The sequence below is a fragment of the Pleurodeles waltl genome, chromosome 1_2, assembly GCF_031143425.1.
Source record: "Pleurodeles waltl isolate 20211129_DDA chromosome 1_2, aPleWal1.hap1.20221129, whole genome shotgun sequence".
NCBI lineage: Eukaryota > Metazoa > Chordata > Amphibia > Caudata > Salamandridae > Pleurodeles > Pleurodeles waltl.
This window is the reverse complement of record NC_090437.1, coordinates 1,264,200,631-1,264,214,177: the sequence shown is the minus strand read 5'-3', so window position 1 is coordinate 1,264,214,177 and position 13,547 is coordinate 1,264,200,631. Positions and strand designations below refer to the sequence as shown.

At 43.3% G+C, this 13,547-nt stretch overlaps 1 protein-coding gene across 2 annotated transcripts in view; it reads left to right on the top strand.

The window, feature by feature from the left end:
• Positions 1-13,547, top strand: part of CTNNA2 (catenin alpha 2) — a 2,570,005-nt gene that overhangs the window by 683,226 nt on the left and 1,873,232 nt on the right. For both annotated transcript variants that reach the window (XM_069204683.1, XM_069204674.1), the window contains exon 5: positions 9,461-9,580. In XM_069204683.1, the coding sequence (XP_069060784.1) occupies positions 9,461-9,580 (120 nt within the window). The remainder of the gene's footprint in view (positions 1-9,460; positions 9,581-13,547) is intronic.

The following is a 13,547-nucleotide window of genomic DNA, read 5'->3' as shown; positions in this document are numbered from 1 at the left end:
CCTTAGTGGCTTTGTGCTTATTAAATTTTTCTGTCTTTTTCCTTATTTGGTTTGGACATTCTATTGTCCTGTTTTTTGCAATTCGAAGTTATTGTGACTACTTGAACTTAACACACCTTTTTGCATGGACAAGAGCAAACACAGGCGGAGCAAAGTGTCCTGAGAGCTAAATAAGGAGTTTGTTAGATTTATAAAGGTCACCGCCTTCCCATATTAATAACACTTTCTGACAAGAGTTTTCACACTAAAATGTCAATTGCATGTGTTAATTTTACGTTATTCCCAGAGAAAGAAGATTGCTGCCATCGTTCAGTTTCCAACTTGGAAGTAAAATGGTTTAGGAGGTAATTCACAAGACTTTGGCATATCCGTTTTCACTGCTTACTGACACTAGCTAGAAATATTGGTTATAATGAGTAATGACAACTATGGAAGTGTTTAAATGTTAGAATGTTTAGAAACACTGATCACTTAATTAAAACTTTGCACACCTTGTTATGTCAAAAGTGATGCTTCCAACTGGGTCTCTAAATAGGGACCAAAGTGCCTAGAAGTAAAATGGGTTTCTGTTTTGTGCCTTTCATTGTTGTTAAAGGTTCATTTGGCCAATTAAGCAGCTTTTTAAATATGAATACATAAATAAATAAATATGAATATAAATATTTACTGCATCTGATACTGAAATAACTTACCAATCATTAAAATTCACCAGGTCAAACCTGTAGAAATGTAATAGGTTGAAAGTCTATAGTATTTATCGTGTTAAGTGGATTTTGGTGTGGTAAACCCCACAATCTGCATGTTATTCCCCAGAAACTCCTAATAGGTTCTATTTTTCAAACATAACGCCCCCCAGGGTATATATTTTTATCTGGTACAATGAAAAGCACTGGGATTTCAGGAACTCAGAATTAGTGCTGATGTGTTGGCTAAGTTAAAAATGCAGTCAGTGTTTGAGATTCTAAAGAGGTGAGAGCAAAATATGGGTGTCTGCCAAATATTCGTATTTGGAAAACCTGTACACATGGTGGGAGGGGTGGGGGCACCAGTATAATGGATCTTCATACTTCATAAGTGATCCAACCCCCTTAAGATGGCAACTGAACACATAGTTGAAAGTGCTTGGGGTGGCTGGCCTGCAATAGTGGGTTTTGAGTTTGCCTCAATATAAGGATTAGTAAAGCCAAGAGTGTGTCTGTCTTAATGTTTGCATTGCACGCCTTAATGTTTACATAATTGTTTATCAAAATAAATAAAGATGAATAAAAATAAATAAAAAAGCTTTTCTTTTTAAAATAGCCTGGTGCTTTTGAGTTTTTTTCCCATTGTTAGCCCTGGCATCCTTGACATGGTTTCCCCTAACCTTTTGCATTCTGCCCTCCTGTTATTCTGACTTCAGTTTTGCTGGCTTTAGTATTGTGTGCACTTAACCACTGCTAACCAGTGCTAAAGTGCATGTGCTCTGCACTGTAGATCATGTTGACACTGGCTTTTCCACAAATGCCATATTTGATTTACTTGTAAGCCCCTAGTACATGTGCCCAGGGCCTGTAAATCAAATTCTACTGGAGGGCCTGCAACACTGACTGCCAGGGCCACGGTGGCAGTATCACCTCTGCCAGCCTGCCACATCACCGCTCAGAGCGCCAGGGTGGTCGGACCCGCTTGGCCAGAGATGAGCATCTCTGACCTGGCAGTCCATAGAAGACCGCCGGTGGTATTAGGAACCGCCTTTCCACCAGGGTGTCTGCGTTGGTAGCACCGCCACGAAAACCCTGGCGAAAGGCTACCGTGACAGGGAATGTCTTCCCTGTCACTGGCAGATGACCCCCCCACCCAACCAGCAAGCACAATACCCAACCAACCCCTACATCCCCCACCAGGTACAGCGCTGCCCACCAGGTACGGCACCCTCCTTCCCCAACCCTCCTCTCTGCAAACATGCACACGCACAGACACCAACACGCACCCCACATGCACTCATTCACCAACACTGAAATACACGCATTCACTCACATGCATCCATACATGCATTCACTTCAGCACTCATACTCGCATTCACTCCAACATACATACTCGCATTCACCACAACATTCATACTCGCATTCACTCCAACATACAGACATGCATACACACATTCATACACACACACAGACAACACCCACTCACAAATGCACACACAACACCCCCAACTTTCACCCCACTGTCGGACAGTCGTCTTGCCTGGTCCGGGTAAGAGGTCGTCCAGCAGGGAACAGGAAGGGGTGCTTCCACCTCCGGCAGCGCCCCACCATCAGGACACTGCCATGCCGTATTACTGCACATAATACAGCAGACGGAGTCCTTCTTGTGGGGTGGTGCCGGTGGTGGAACCGCCCTTGCGCCTCTGTCTACCAGCACGACTACTGCTGGATTTCCTCCCAAAATGTGGCAGAAATCCAGCAGTACTCGTAAAATTGGTGGGCAGAAGACCGCCAGCACTGGTGGTCTTCTGGCGCCCGTGGCTTTGGCGGTCTTGCAAAAAGACTGCCAAAACTATGCTGAGGGCCTGAGTGTGCCACCCACTGCAGTAGCCATTTAAATATGTCTCAGGCCTATTACTGCAGAGCCTGTGCGTGCAGTTTTAAACTGCCATTTGGACCTGGCAAGGGAGCCCACTTGCCAGGACCAAACCTTCCTTTTTATTATGTGTAAGTCACCCCTAAGGTAGGCCCTAACTAGCCTTAAGGGCAAGGCAGTACAAGTAGCTGTGTTGCCTTACTCTGCACCAGGGGTGCATTCCATGGGTGTTGCGATGCAGACTGGTTAAATCCATTTTTCCAGCTCTTTAAAACATGTAATTACTTCTGTATGACACCAAGTAGTATTAAAATGAAAATCAGACATCATAAGCTGCTTTTAGCAGACTTTTCTGAAATGACTCTGAAAGCCGGCACGTTCAAGAGAAGCTTCTCATAAATTCATATAACATGCAGGTCAACTGAACAGCCTACTCAAATGCTAGAGTAGTAATTTTCACTTAAAATACCAGGCGCACAGTGGAAAGTAATTACACTGCATTTTCTCCTTTGTGTGCATTAATTTAGGAAATGTGTTCATTTAAATGTAATGCAATCAATGTAAATTGTCATGCATTACACCGTACCAATTTATACAGTAACTATGTACTACCTTCACAACATATATTCTGAGAAATATCTGCAATGTGTATCAGTTGATTTTTCTCTAAGGTGTTCTTTAACAATTGATAGCTACCAGAAATGAGAATATTAATTTGAGAGGGGGGCTACCAACTCAATACACCCACTCTGTTTAAGTCAATACACAGTTCTAAGAGAATATCTGCTCAAGAACCAGGCAATCCCCAGAGAAGTGTGTGCTATGTTCAAGCAGTACAACAATTCTAAAGTAAAGAACACACCAAAATAAAATTCTCAAACCAACTTATAAAACATAGGTAAAACATTTATGAGAAAAAAGACACTAAGATGATAAAAATAGGTTAAGGGATTTTTTTTGTATAAAATGTTAAGGCAAAAAGAAATTTCCAAGCACTATGGAAAAGCAGTTTGCAGTGGACTGTCCTAGACATAATTTGAGGCTGACAGTGAGGGAGCAGAGGTCGGATACCCCAAGTGCTGGGAAAGCTTTTTTAGGTCAGTTCTGCAGACTCTTCCTCCTCAAGACAGGCTTCTGGGCTTCACATCCCTCTGTAGCCAGTTTTCTTGCAGCTGAGCCCTGTAACAGTCTGGAGTTCCTGTAGCAGATAAACAGGAGGTCATCCGCATGACCTTTGCAGATCAGGTCCAGTCCCTGGGTGCCAACAGGATTCAGGAGTTCTTTAGTCCTCATGTGCGTCCTCTCCATTCAGCAGAAATCAGGAGTAAGAAGTAAGGATGATTGTTTTCAGCAGGACCTTTTTATTAAGATGGAGTCCTCCCAGGTCCAGGGATGTTCTGGGGAGGTGGTGATGGAGCTGCCAGACATCTCTTGTGAACTAGCCAGTGATTGGATACCTCCTAATCCTACCAATTTTCTCACAATCCCCCACCTCCTTTTACAGCAATGCCACTTTACCTTATTGTAAAAGTACCCAGGAGCCCCTATTTCAAGATGGCAGCACCTAGCTGCCACCAGAAAGGCTTGTCCTCAGCTTCTTATGGCCACTTCTCTACCTGATAGGGTCAAAAATGGTCTTCCTCCTACTGTGGCTGGAGCCTGGCTGTCTAGGAGGGTCCTCGGGATGAATAGGAGAAGCACCGCTTTGGCATCTCCAACGCAAACGAAGTAGTAATAAAACTGCCCTTTGTTCTGCCAGTTGTACCTGTTCACTCACAGGTAGCAAAGCCTTGCTAAGTGGTCAGCAATTAACACCTATTGGCATTTCCTGGTGCCTGAGACAAACCATTGTTTCGCTTGTTATCTCTCCCAGCTAACTCTGAAAGTGTTATAGGGATACAAACTGCTTTTATCTCCTACAGTGACTGAAAACTGGCTTTTTAGGGGGTCTGGGAATATATAGGAGAATACCTCCTGTCTCTAAGTAAAAAAAGATAGTGCTGAAGTTCCCCTTTGACCCGCCAAATGCTACCGTACACTCCCAGATTACTGCTACGAGGTCAGCAGCTCATACCTACTGGCCTTTTGTGTTCTCAGAGGCAGGCTGATCTTCTCTGAGCCAGGGTTGTGAACTCTCCCAGTCAAGCATGTGTATTCCAGCTCTGGGCGTGAGATGCATGGCAGAACTGGTTTTAAGTCAGGATGCTAAAAGTACAATTTTGCAAAGTTATCAAAAATCTGATTTCATCATTTTAAAACCTGAGCAGAAAATAACTGAATCATTTTCTCTCTCTTTCCTAAGTGGAGGTAGAAATTAAAGCTATTAATCACACATAGGCATATTAGGAGAAAGTCTAGCCAGGATTACATGTGAAATAGCTTTGGGTTTTATTTCAGTGTGATGATATACTAACTACAATATGTACTGTGCCCTATTTTTATATCAGCTCCCTGCCCTGTGTGTTTAAAAATCACGTTTTAGTGGTAACATATGGGTATTGAAGCAGGATGCAATGACAGTGCTGAATTGTGCTATCATGTTCAATTTGCTCTCAATGATTATTCCAAGGTTCCAGGCCTGGGAGCTAGGTGTGGGTCTGATTTCGGTAAGATGTTCTTGACAAAGATCACTACTTCTGGCTTGCCGATGTTGAGCTTGAGACAATTGTCTTCCATCCAGTTACTGGCGTCAGTCATGAGGGCGGTGCACTTCTTTCTTATGTTGGGAGACTTTTGGGAAAGGGGGAGTATGAGTTGTGTGTTGTCTGCATAGGAGAAATGTTGAAGTCATGTTCACAGATGACCTTGGCCAGAGGGATCATGTATGCATTAAAGAGGGTGAGGCAGAGCAACGAGCCTTGAAGCACTCTGTAGATGGGTTTTCAGGCTTCGGAGTAATAAGGTGCCAGGCTGAAAGCTTGTGTTTTATCCATTAAGAAGGAGCATTACCAGTGGAGAGCGGGTCATCGGATGCCAATCTTGTGTAGGCGCCTGATAAGGACGGAGTGTGAGACCTTGTCAAGTGCTGCAGCGTGGTCCAGGAGCATGACTGCCATGTCTCCTCTGTCAAAGATCATTATAACATCAGCTGATGCTGCAATGAGTATTGTTTCTGTTCTGTGGTTGGACCTCAATCCAGACTGTGTGGCATTGAGGAGCTAGTGCTTGCTGTTCAGTTGGATGAACTGTTTAATTGATCTGCAGGGTCTGAACTAATTTGCAAAAGGCGGGCGCTCTGCAGAGTGATTGCCAGCGATTTAGGCTATTTGCAAGCATTTTTTTTATAAAAAATTTCTGTGTTTGCCATAAATGCATGCACATCCACAGCAGCCAGATTTAAATGTAATGGTTTCAATATAGCCACTGTTAGAAATTGGGTTGCTGATTGACTGGGGTATAAACCTTAGTTAAGCAGCAACCACCTGGTCCTAGTCAGGGTAAGTGTCAATCAAACACTAAATTAACTGTGCTCACCTTCTAGTAGCTCGGCACAGAGCAGTCACAATTAACTTAGGCAATGTGCAAAGTATTTATGCAACACTTCAAACAGTAGAACAGAGAAAATACCCCACGAAAAGATTGCACACCAGGCTAGAAAAATAACTCTGATTTTAACAAATAAAAAAACATCAAAATAACAAATTCCAAGAGGTAGAATTTGAGATATGAATTTTTAAAGCAAAAGACACCAACTGTGGATTTCTGGTTGCACTCGACCGGGACAAAGTCAAAAGTTCAAGCAGACCATGATGGAGTGACGGACACCTACAGGAATCCATTTGGGCCCGCTGAACAAAAGGTCCTTTAATCCAGGTTGTAGACCAATGTGTCGATTCTGAACCACACATTAGAGGGAATGAGTTGTGTTTCCCATACAACAGCATTGATGCAACAGTTCCAAGATGCTGTGAGATTGTGGTCTGAGTTCCTACTGCGTTGACGTTGAGGATCTGATGTACAGTCGAGGCAATGTCTTGGTTCCAAGATGTGAAGTACAGCTGCAATGTGATCCTGGTTGGACTGGTTCTAACCCAAGCAGTCAAGGTAATATATTGATTTTCTCCACACACCAGTGGCGATTTATCATTTCTACTCCTGCAGCAGACGATGTGTTGGTTCTGCTGGACAAGCAACTTAGGCCCTCTTCCAAGTTTCTAGTACAGGGCTTGCACCACTTGGCAGGACAGGCTCACAGATGGCAGAGTCCCTATGCAGGAGCAGGGTGATTTGGTTGGAAGTCGGATATGTCCCTGAGACTTCAGATCAGGAGGCCAGCCAACTAGGCCTTCAAGTCACTCTGGGTTAAACTGATGCAGGTCCAGTCCCTCTAATCCAGGCAGGGGAACATCATGCAGCAGGGCAGCACAGCAAGGCAGGCGTCCAGCAAAGAAGCAGTCCTTCAATAGCACAGCAGTTCTTCTTCCTGGCAGAGTTGTCACAGGTTCAGAAATGTACTGAGTTGGTGGTATCAGAGGTCCAGTACTTATACCCAATATGGTCTTTGAAGTGGGTGAGACTTCAAAGTCAGCCCTTTGAAGTGCACAGAGGTCCTGTCCGTTCTGTCCTGGCTCTTGAGGCACTGCAGGAGGATATAAAGCCCTTTGTGTGGGGACAGACACAGCCTATTCAGGTGTAAGTGATGGCCCATCAAGGATCATCAAGTCACACCTAAGCTCCCATTGTGTGTGACTGTCTCGGGGAACCCCAGACAAGTGATTAGAGACAGTCAGCAGGCACCAAGTGGCTAAAATGAGAAAATGCCAGCTTTCTAAAATTGGGATTTTCAGAATTGCAATTTAAAATCTGGCTTCACAATAGGTTGTGATTGTAAATTGTGATTTCAGAGACACCAAACTTGGAAGGTTTATCTCTTCCAGATTGTGAATTACATTTTTAAGATGCTATAAAGTAATCCTAAAGTTATCCTATGTAAGAACTAGTCCTTGGTGTTGTGAAAAAGGACTTTGGGAGTTTTTCACTACCAGGACATGTAAAACTTAAAAGTACATGCCCTACCTTTTAAATACATTGCACCCTGCCCAGTGGGTTGTCTAGGGCATTCTGGAAAGGTGACTTATGTGTATAAAAAGGGAAGGTTTGGGCCTGGCAAAAGGGTTACTTTGCCAGGTCGACATGGCATTGTATAACTGTACATACATGTTCTGCAGTGGCAGGCCTGAGCCATGGTTAAAGGGCTACTTAGGTGGGTGGCACAGTCAGTGCTGCAGGCCCACAAGTAGTATTTAATTTATAGGCCCTATGCACACATGGTGCACTACACTAGGGACTTATAGGCAAATTAAATATGCCAATTAGGTATAAGCCAATGTTACCATGTGCCAAGCAGAGAGCACAAGTACTTTAGGGCTGGTTAGCAGTGGGAAAGTGCACAGAGTTCTCAGGCCAGCAAAAAACAAGTAGGAAAAATAGGAGGAAGGCAAAAGGTTCATGGGTGACCCTGCAGGAAGGGTCATTTTCCAACAGCTACCTTCTGTGTGCATGCATTGTCAGTGGCCATCTGTGAATGTAATTTGGTATATTTTAAAAATTGCCATTTAGAGATGGCTATCATGGATGCAGGTGCATCACCAGCAGCAGGCATAATCTATTGGAATTTGTTAACAAATTTGATACTGCATTGGAGGATACCCACTCCTCATATGTGTGCCATGTTTATCTGGATAAAACACCAAATTTTAAAATGACTACCCAATGATGGAATGGCAGGTGGCTCTGAAGTCACACAGGGTTTCAAGAGTAAGTGGAAGATGTCTGGGTGGTCAGAAAGTTAGGGGGGCTAAAATGAGATCAGGAAGAGGAGGATAGGGAGGGAGGGATAGAACATTGGCCCTCAATTAGGTACACATATCCATCGCCAACAGGGGACAGAGGCAACAAGCACCACTTCTCCATAAACTCTTAATGCCATATTTAGAGTCCTCCACCTGCCTGTTATTAGAAAATTGCTAAGCAGCTGCCATATTTCATGTTTCATGTTGCTGCTCAGCAAACACGTTTGTTTCACAAAAATCAAACTCCCAACACAAGACTATGTTTATGCAAAACAAAACAAAATGCCCTGATACCTCAGGAGTTTTCTTCCAGTCTGTGGGGATCATTTTTTCAATTTTTCTGTTTGGAATGGTCCCAAACAGAAAAAATATTTCAGACTGTCCAGTCTAAATGGGGTGGATTGTCTGATCAGTCAGGCCATCGGTCTAACGTTTCTGCAGAGGACCCACAACAGTCTGCCTAACTCTAAGTAGAGTCGGTGAACTGTCAGTTTGGCTGGAACACATGCTTTGCATCAATTGTGGAGGAGTACCCTGTCTACCAAAAACTAAATGAGGGCTTTAGGCCCTCACATCCACTGTAATGCCTTGTGTTAGTTTTGGAAGGATACACCATCCAATGAAAACCCCATGAGGCCAACATACTGCTGGGAAAGACAAACTCAGAAATGGGGAGGAAAGCCATTACAGAGAGCAGAGATGTGAACTAGACATCAATGTCATTCAATTGTGAGCAAGGACCTGACCCACAGAGGGATATAACGCCTGAGGCTTGTGTGCAGTGAAGGTATGACATGCAACTATGTTGATTTTTTTGTATCTCCATGTTGAGTTACACTGAGGCTTGAGGCAAGATCTATGTGCCGCCTCAGCTGTAATGTGGGTCCAGGGAGTAGGTGTCTGGCGCATACTTACAAATTACCATGCTATATCGTTATGACTGCAAACCTTTTTATTTCAGCGTCAATACATTATTTTGTTGTGAAAAGTGAATTCATTCATTTTTTCGTGATTCATTTATTGTTGCATTCTATTGCTGAACTTGTAAAAAGAAAAGCAACACGTCCAATTTGAAAAGCTAATCTGTTTCTATCGTGATCTAATTGTAGGTTGAAGAAGCTCTTGAATCCGTGAAAAATGCTACAAATGAACAAGACCTAGCTCATCGTTTTAAAGAATTCGGCAAAGAGATGGTGAAACTGAACTATGTAGCTGCAAGAAGGCAACAGGTATGTGAATGATCCAATTAAACTTTCTACACAGTTCTGTGCAATGGGGAAAACGTATAATTCTCTGGTCACAAAGGTTCTCGGTTTTAGAAATAGAAGCAAAAGCTCCAAAAAAACAAATAGTTTGCATTCTCCAGTTGCTTTTTTTAGCTGTAGTCTATAGTCAGAGAATTTAAAAATGGTTAAAAATAAGTTGATTTCTTTTTCGTCTCTCAAAGTATCACAAACGTAGAAGTATAGTATACCTTAATATATAATTATTGAATAGATGATTTATCACTGATTTTTATTTGCAAATATTTTCTCATTAATATCGGCCCATTTAAAAATAAATGAAATACTGCTAACTTGGGCCCTGATTACAAGTAGAGTGGAATCCTCTGGTGAAATAGCATAACTGGCTCGGTGTTCCTGTTTTCGGGCACAGTAACATCTGGCCCAAATTTACAAGACACAACATCTGGCTGGCAAAATTGATTTTGCTGCAAGTGTTTCTACTCCAAAATCTGCATGTCAAAGTATATTTCAGGGCGGTTTTCCCAACTGACCATGGATAGATTTAACCTTAAATATAGATAGTTATATTTTCTTGTAATCACATATAAAATCCGGCAAATTCATAATTTTGATACTTCTGCAAACGGGTTTGCGCTTGGTCAGAATTTACAAGAACGCTTGGAATCAAAACTGTAAGAAAGTGAATTATTTATTGGGGTGGATGTCGAAATAAGTGCTGCAGAGCCACTAGTAGCATTTCATTTACAGGCTCTGGGTACATTTAGTATCATCTTTTCTGGGACGTAGAAGTAAATTAAATGTGCCAATTGGGTTTACGCTAATATCTCCATGTTTTACTTTTAAGGAGAGAACATGAACACTTTAGGTCTGGTTAGTAGTGGTAAATTGTGCAGAATCAAAAGACCAGCAAAAACAGGAGGATAGAAGGCATAACCCTGGGGAAAACCCACAACAAAGGATATCAGGTCCAACAGTGCTAAACTGGCTTCTGCACATTGTGTAATGAGAGGAGGGTGTACAGCAGGAGTTCTAAAAATGGGTACAAATATCCACTGCTCTCCTAGGGATATTCCATGATGTGGCCCCCTGATGTTCACATGACACTATCATATGATTGATAGCTGTAACCATTTTAGAACTCTGCTCAGAACATATTTTGAAGTGTGGCAGCTGCCACCAAAAAACAGCAGATGCTCAGTCCGCCCTATTTTGAGTACATAGTCATCAATACCCTCTAAAGAGGATTGACAGGAGATCTGCCACTTATTTCTGAATGTCATGTGCCCTTGGCTGTGAACCCGTCCAAGATAATAGTTCTGTGGCTGTGCTATGTAAGGTTATGCATTTACCCAAATTGAATCTAGTGCAACCCGTTATGTTATATTGATTTGTATAGCATACTAATCACCCGAATGGGTGTCCAGATGCTTGGGCAGGTGTGTAGGTGTGAGGTGCTCAAGGTTCTTATATGAAGAAGTGGGTTGAAGTGGGTCGTTCCATGCCTTGGGTGCAATATCCAGTTTTGCTTTTGCAAATTCTGGGAATATGTGCAAGTTAGAGTAAGGCATGGTGTAGGTGTCTGTTGGGTCGGTTAAAGTGTATGCAACTGTTCAGGTATTTTGGTCCTGTGTTGTGTAGGGCTTTGTATGTGTGCATAAGAAGTTTGAATTGGGTGTGCAGGTGAATGGGTAGTCAGCGAACATTTTTGAGGTGCGATGTTCTGTGGTTGTGCATGGTAGGCCAAGTATACATTTTGCAGTGGTGTTCTGGTAGTCTGTGTAGGAGTTATTTGAAGATTCTGGTGTAAACAGTGTTGCCATGGTGATAAGTGCTTGTATGGCAATCCTTCTGGTGTTCTGAAGCAACCATTTGAAGATCTTTTGTAGCGTGCGTAGGATGTGGAAGCAGCAGGTGCACATTGCACTGACTGGAGCCATCATGTTGAGCTTGTGATCTAGGATCAGCCCTAGATTTCTTTGTGGGTTGTGGGAGTTGGTTCTAGCTCGATGGCCACCAGATGGAGTCCCATGGGGAGATCTTGTGGCCAAAGACCAGTACTTTTGTCTAGTCATAGTTGAACTGCTGGCAGTTGGTTCATATCCAGTCTGCAACTATGGTCATGCAGTTGATGAAGTTGGTCCTGAGGTTGTCTTGTTCATCAGGAAGAGGATGAGTTGGGTGTCATCAGCATAGGAGATGATAGTGATGTCTTGTGATGGCATGATGTTGGCGAGCGGTGTCAGGTATATGTTAATAAGGGTGGGGCTGAGGGACGATCCCTATTTGACCCCTCAAATCAATTTCTTGGTCTCTGATATGAAGAGTGACATCCTGACCCTTTGGGTTCTTCCCGTGAGAAAGGAACAGACCCATTTGATAGCAGATCCTGTATGCCTATCTCGTGGAGTGTTCTGATGAGGGTGTTATGGGAGACAGTGTCAAAGGCAGCAGAGAGGTCGAGCAGAATATGGGCTGCTGTTTCTCCTCTGACCAGGATGATTTCAATGTTGTCAGTGGCTGCAACGAGTGCTGTTTCAATGCTGTAGTTCCGTCTGATGCCTGATTAAATGTTGTCTAGAAGATAGTGATGTTCAAAGTGGATTGGAAGTTGCTTGTTTATCGCCTTCTCCATCACTTTGGATGGATAGGGGAGCAAGGAGGTGGAATTTGTGTAGTTGATTTGGGTTGGCTGTGGGCTTTTTGAGGATATCATTAATTTCTGCAAGTTTCCATTGATCCAGAAAAGTGGTGGACATGACTAAGGTGTTGATGATGTGGGTCGGGGTAGTGCTGATGGGTGTTGTTGCCAGGTTGTAGATGCAGTGGGGCATGGTTTGTTTGGGCCCCTAGGTGGATGGTTGTTAGACTTGGCATCCTTGACGTGGTATCCCCTGACTTTTTGCCTCTATTACCCAGGTTGTTGATGTGTACTAGACTCTGTTTTTTCTGTTTTTGATACTCTTTGCACTTTACCACTGCTATCCAGTGCTAAAGTGCAAGTGCTCCTATGTAAAATGTATGTGTAACTGGCTTTCCATTATTGGCATATTTGATTTACTTGTAAGTCCCTAGTGCAATGCACCAGATGTGACCAGGGCCTGGACATCAAATGCTACTAGTGGGCCTGCAGCACTGGTTGTGCCACCCACATGAGTAGCCCTGTAAACATGGCTGAGACCTGCCACTGCAGTGTCTGTGTGTGCAATTTTAAAATGGCAATTCGACTTGGCAAGTGTACCCGCTTGCCAGGCCTAAACCTTCCCTTTTCTTACATGTAAGGCACCCCTAAGGTAGGCCCTAGGTAGACCCATGGGCAGGGGGCAATGTATGTTTAAGGTAGGACATATACTAATGTGTTTTATATGCCCTGACAGTGAAATACTTCCAAATTAGTTTTTCACTATGCAAGGCCTATCTCTCTCATAGGTAAACATGGGGGCTGCCTTTAAATATTCTTAAAGTGCAGGTTCCCTTTAGGAGCAGATAGAAATTAGTTTAGGCTCTTTTATATCTTTTAGTAAAGTTTGTTTTAGATTGTGTGTTTGAAAATGCCACTTTTAAAAAGTAGGCATTTTTTTGCTTAAACCCTTCTGTGACTCTGCCTGTTTGTGGATTCCCTGTCTGGTCAGTTTGACTGTTGGGCTGTTTGCACCTGTCCTCTAGACAGTAACACAAAGGGAGCTGGGGTGTAGCCTGCATATCCTGATGAGCCATCTGTGCTGGGAGGGAGTAGAGGAGTAGTCACTCACACCTGAAAGGGCTGTGCCTGCCCTTACACAATGGAGTCTCCAACACCCTGGTGTGTGCCTGGAGCCTGGCTTGAGCAAGGCAGGATCTTGCAAACAAGAGAGACTTTCCTTTGAAGTTTGCCTACTTCAAAGGCAGAAAGGGGGATAAGTAGTGGACCCAAAACCCCAGACTTTAGATTTTCCTCAAGATCACTTCTGGA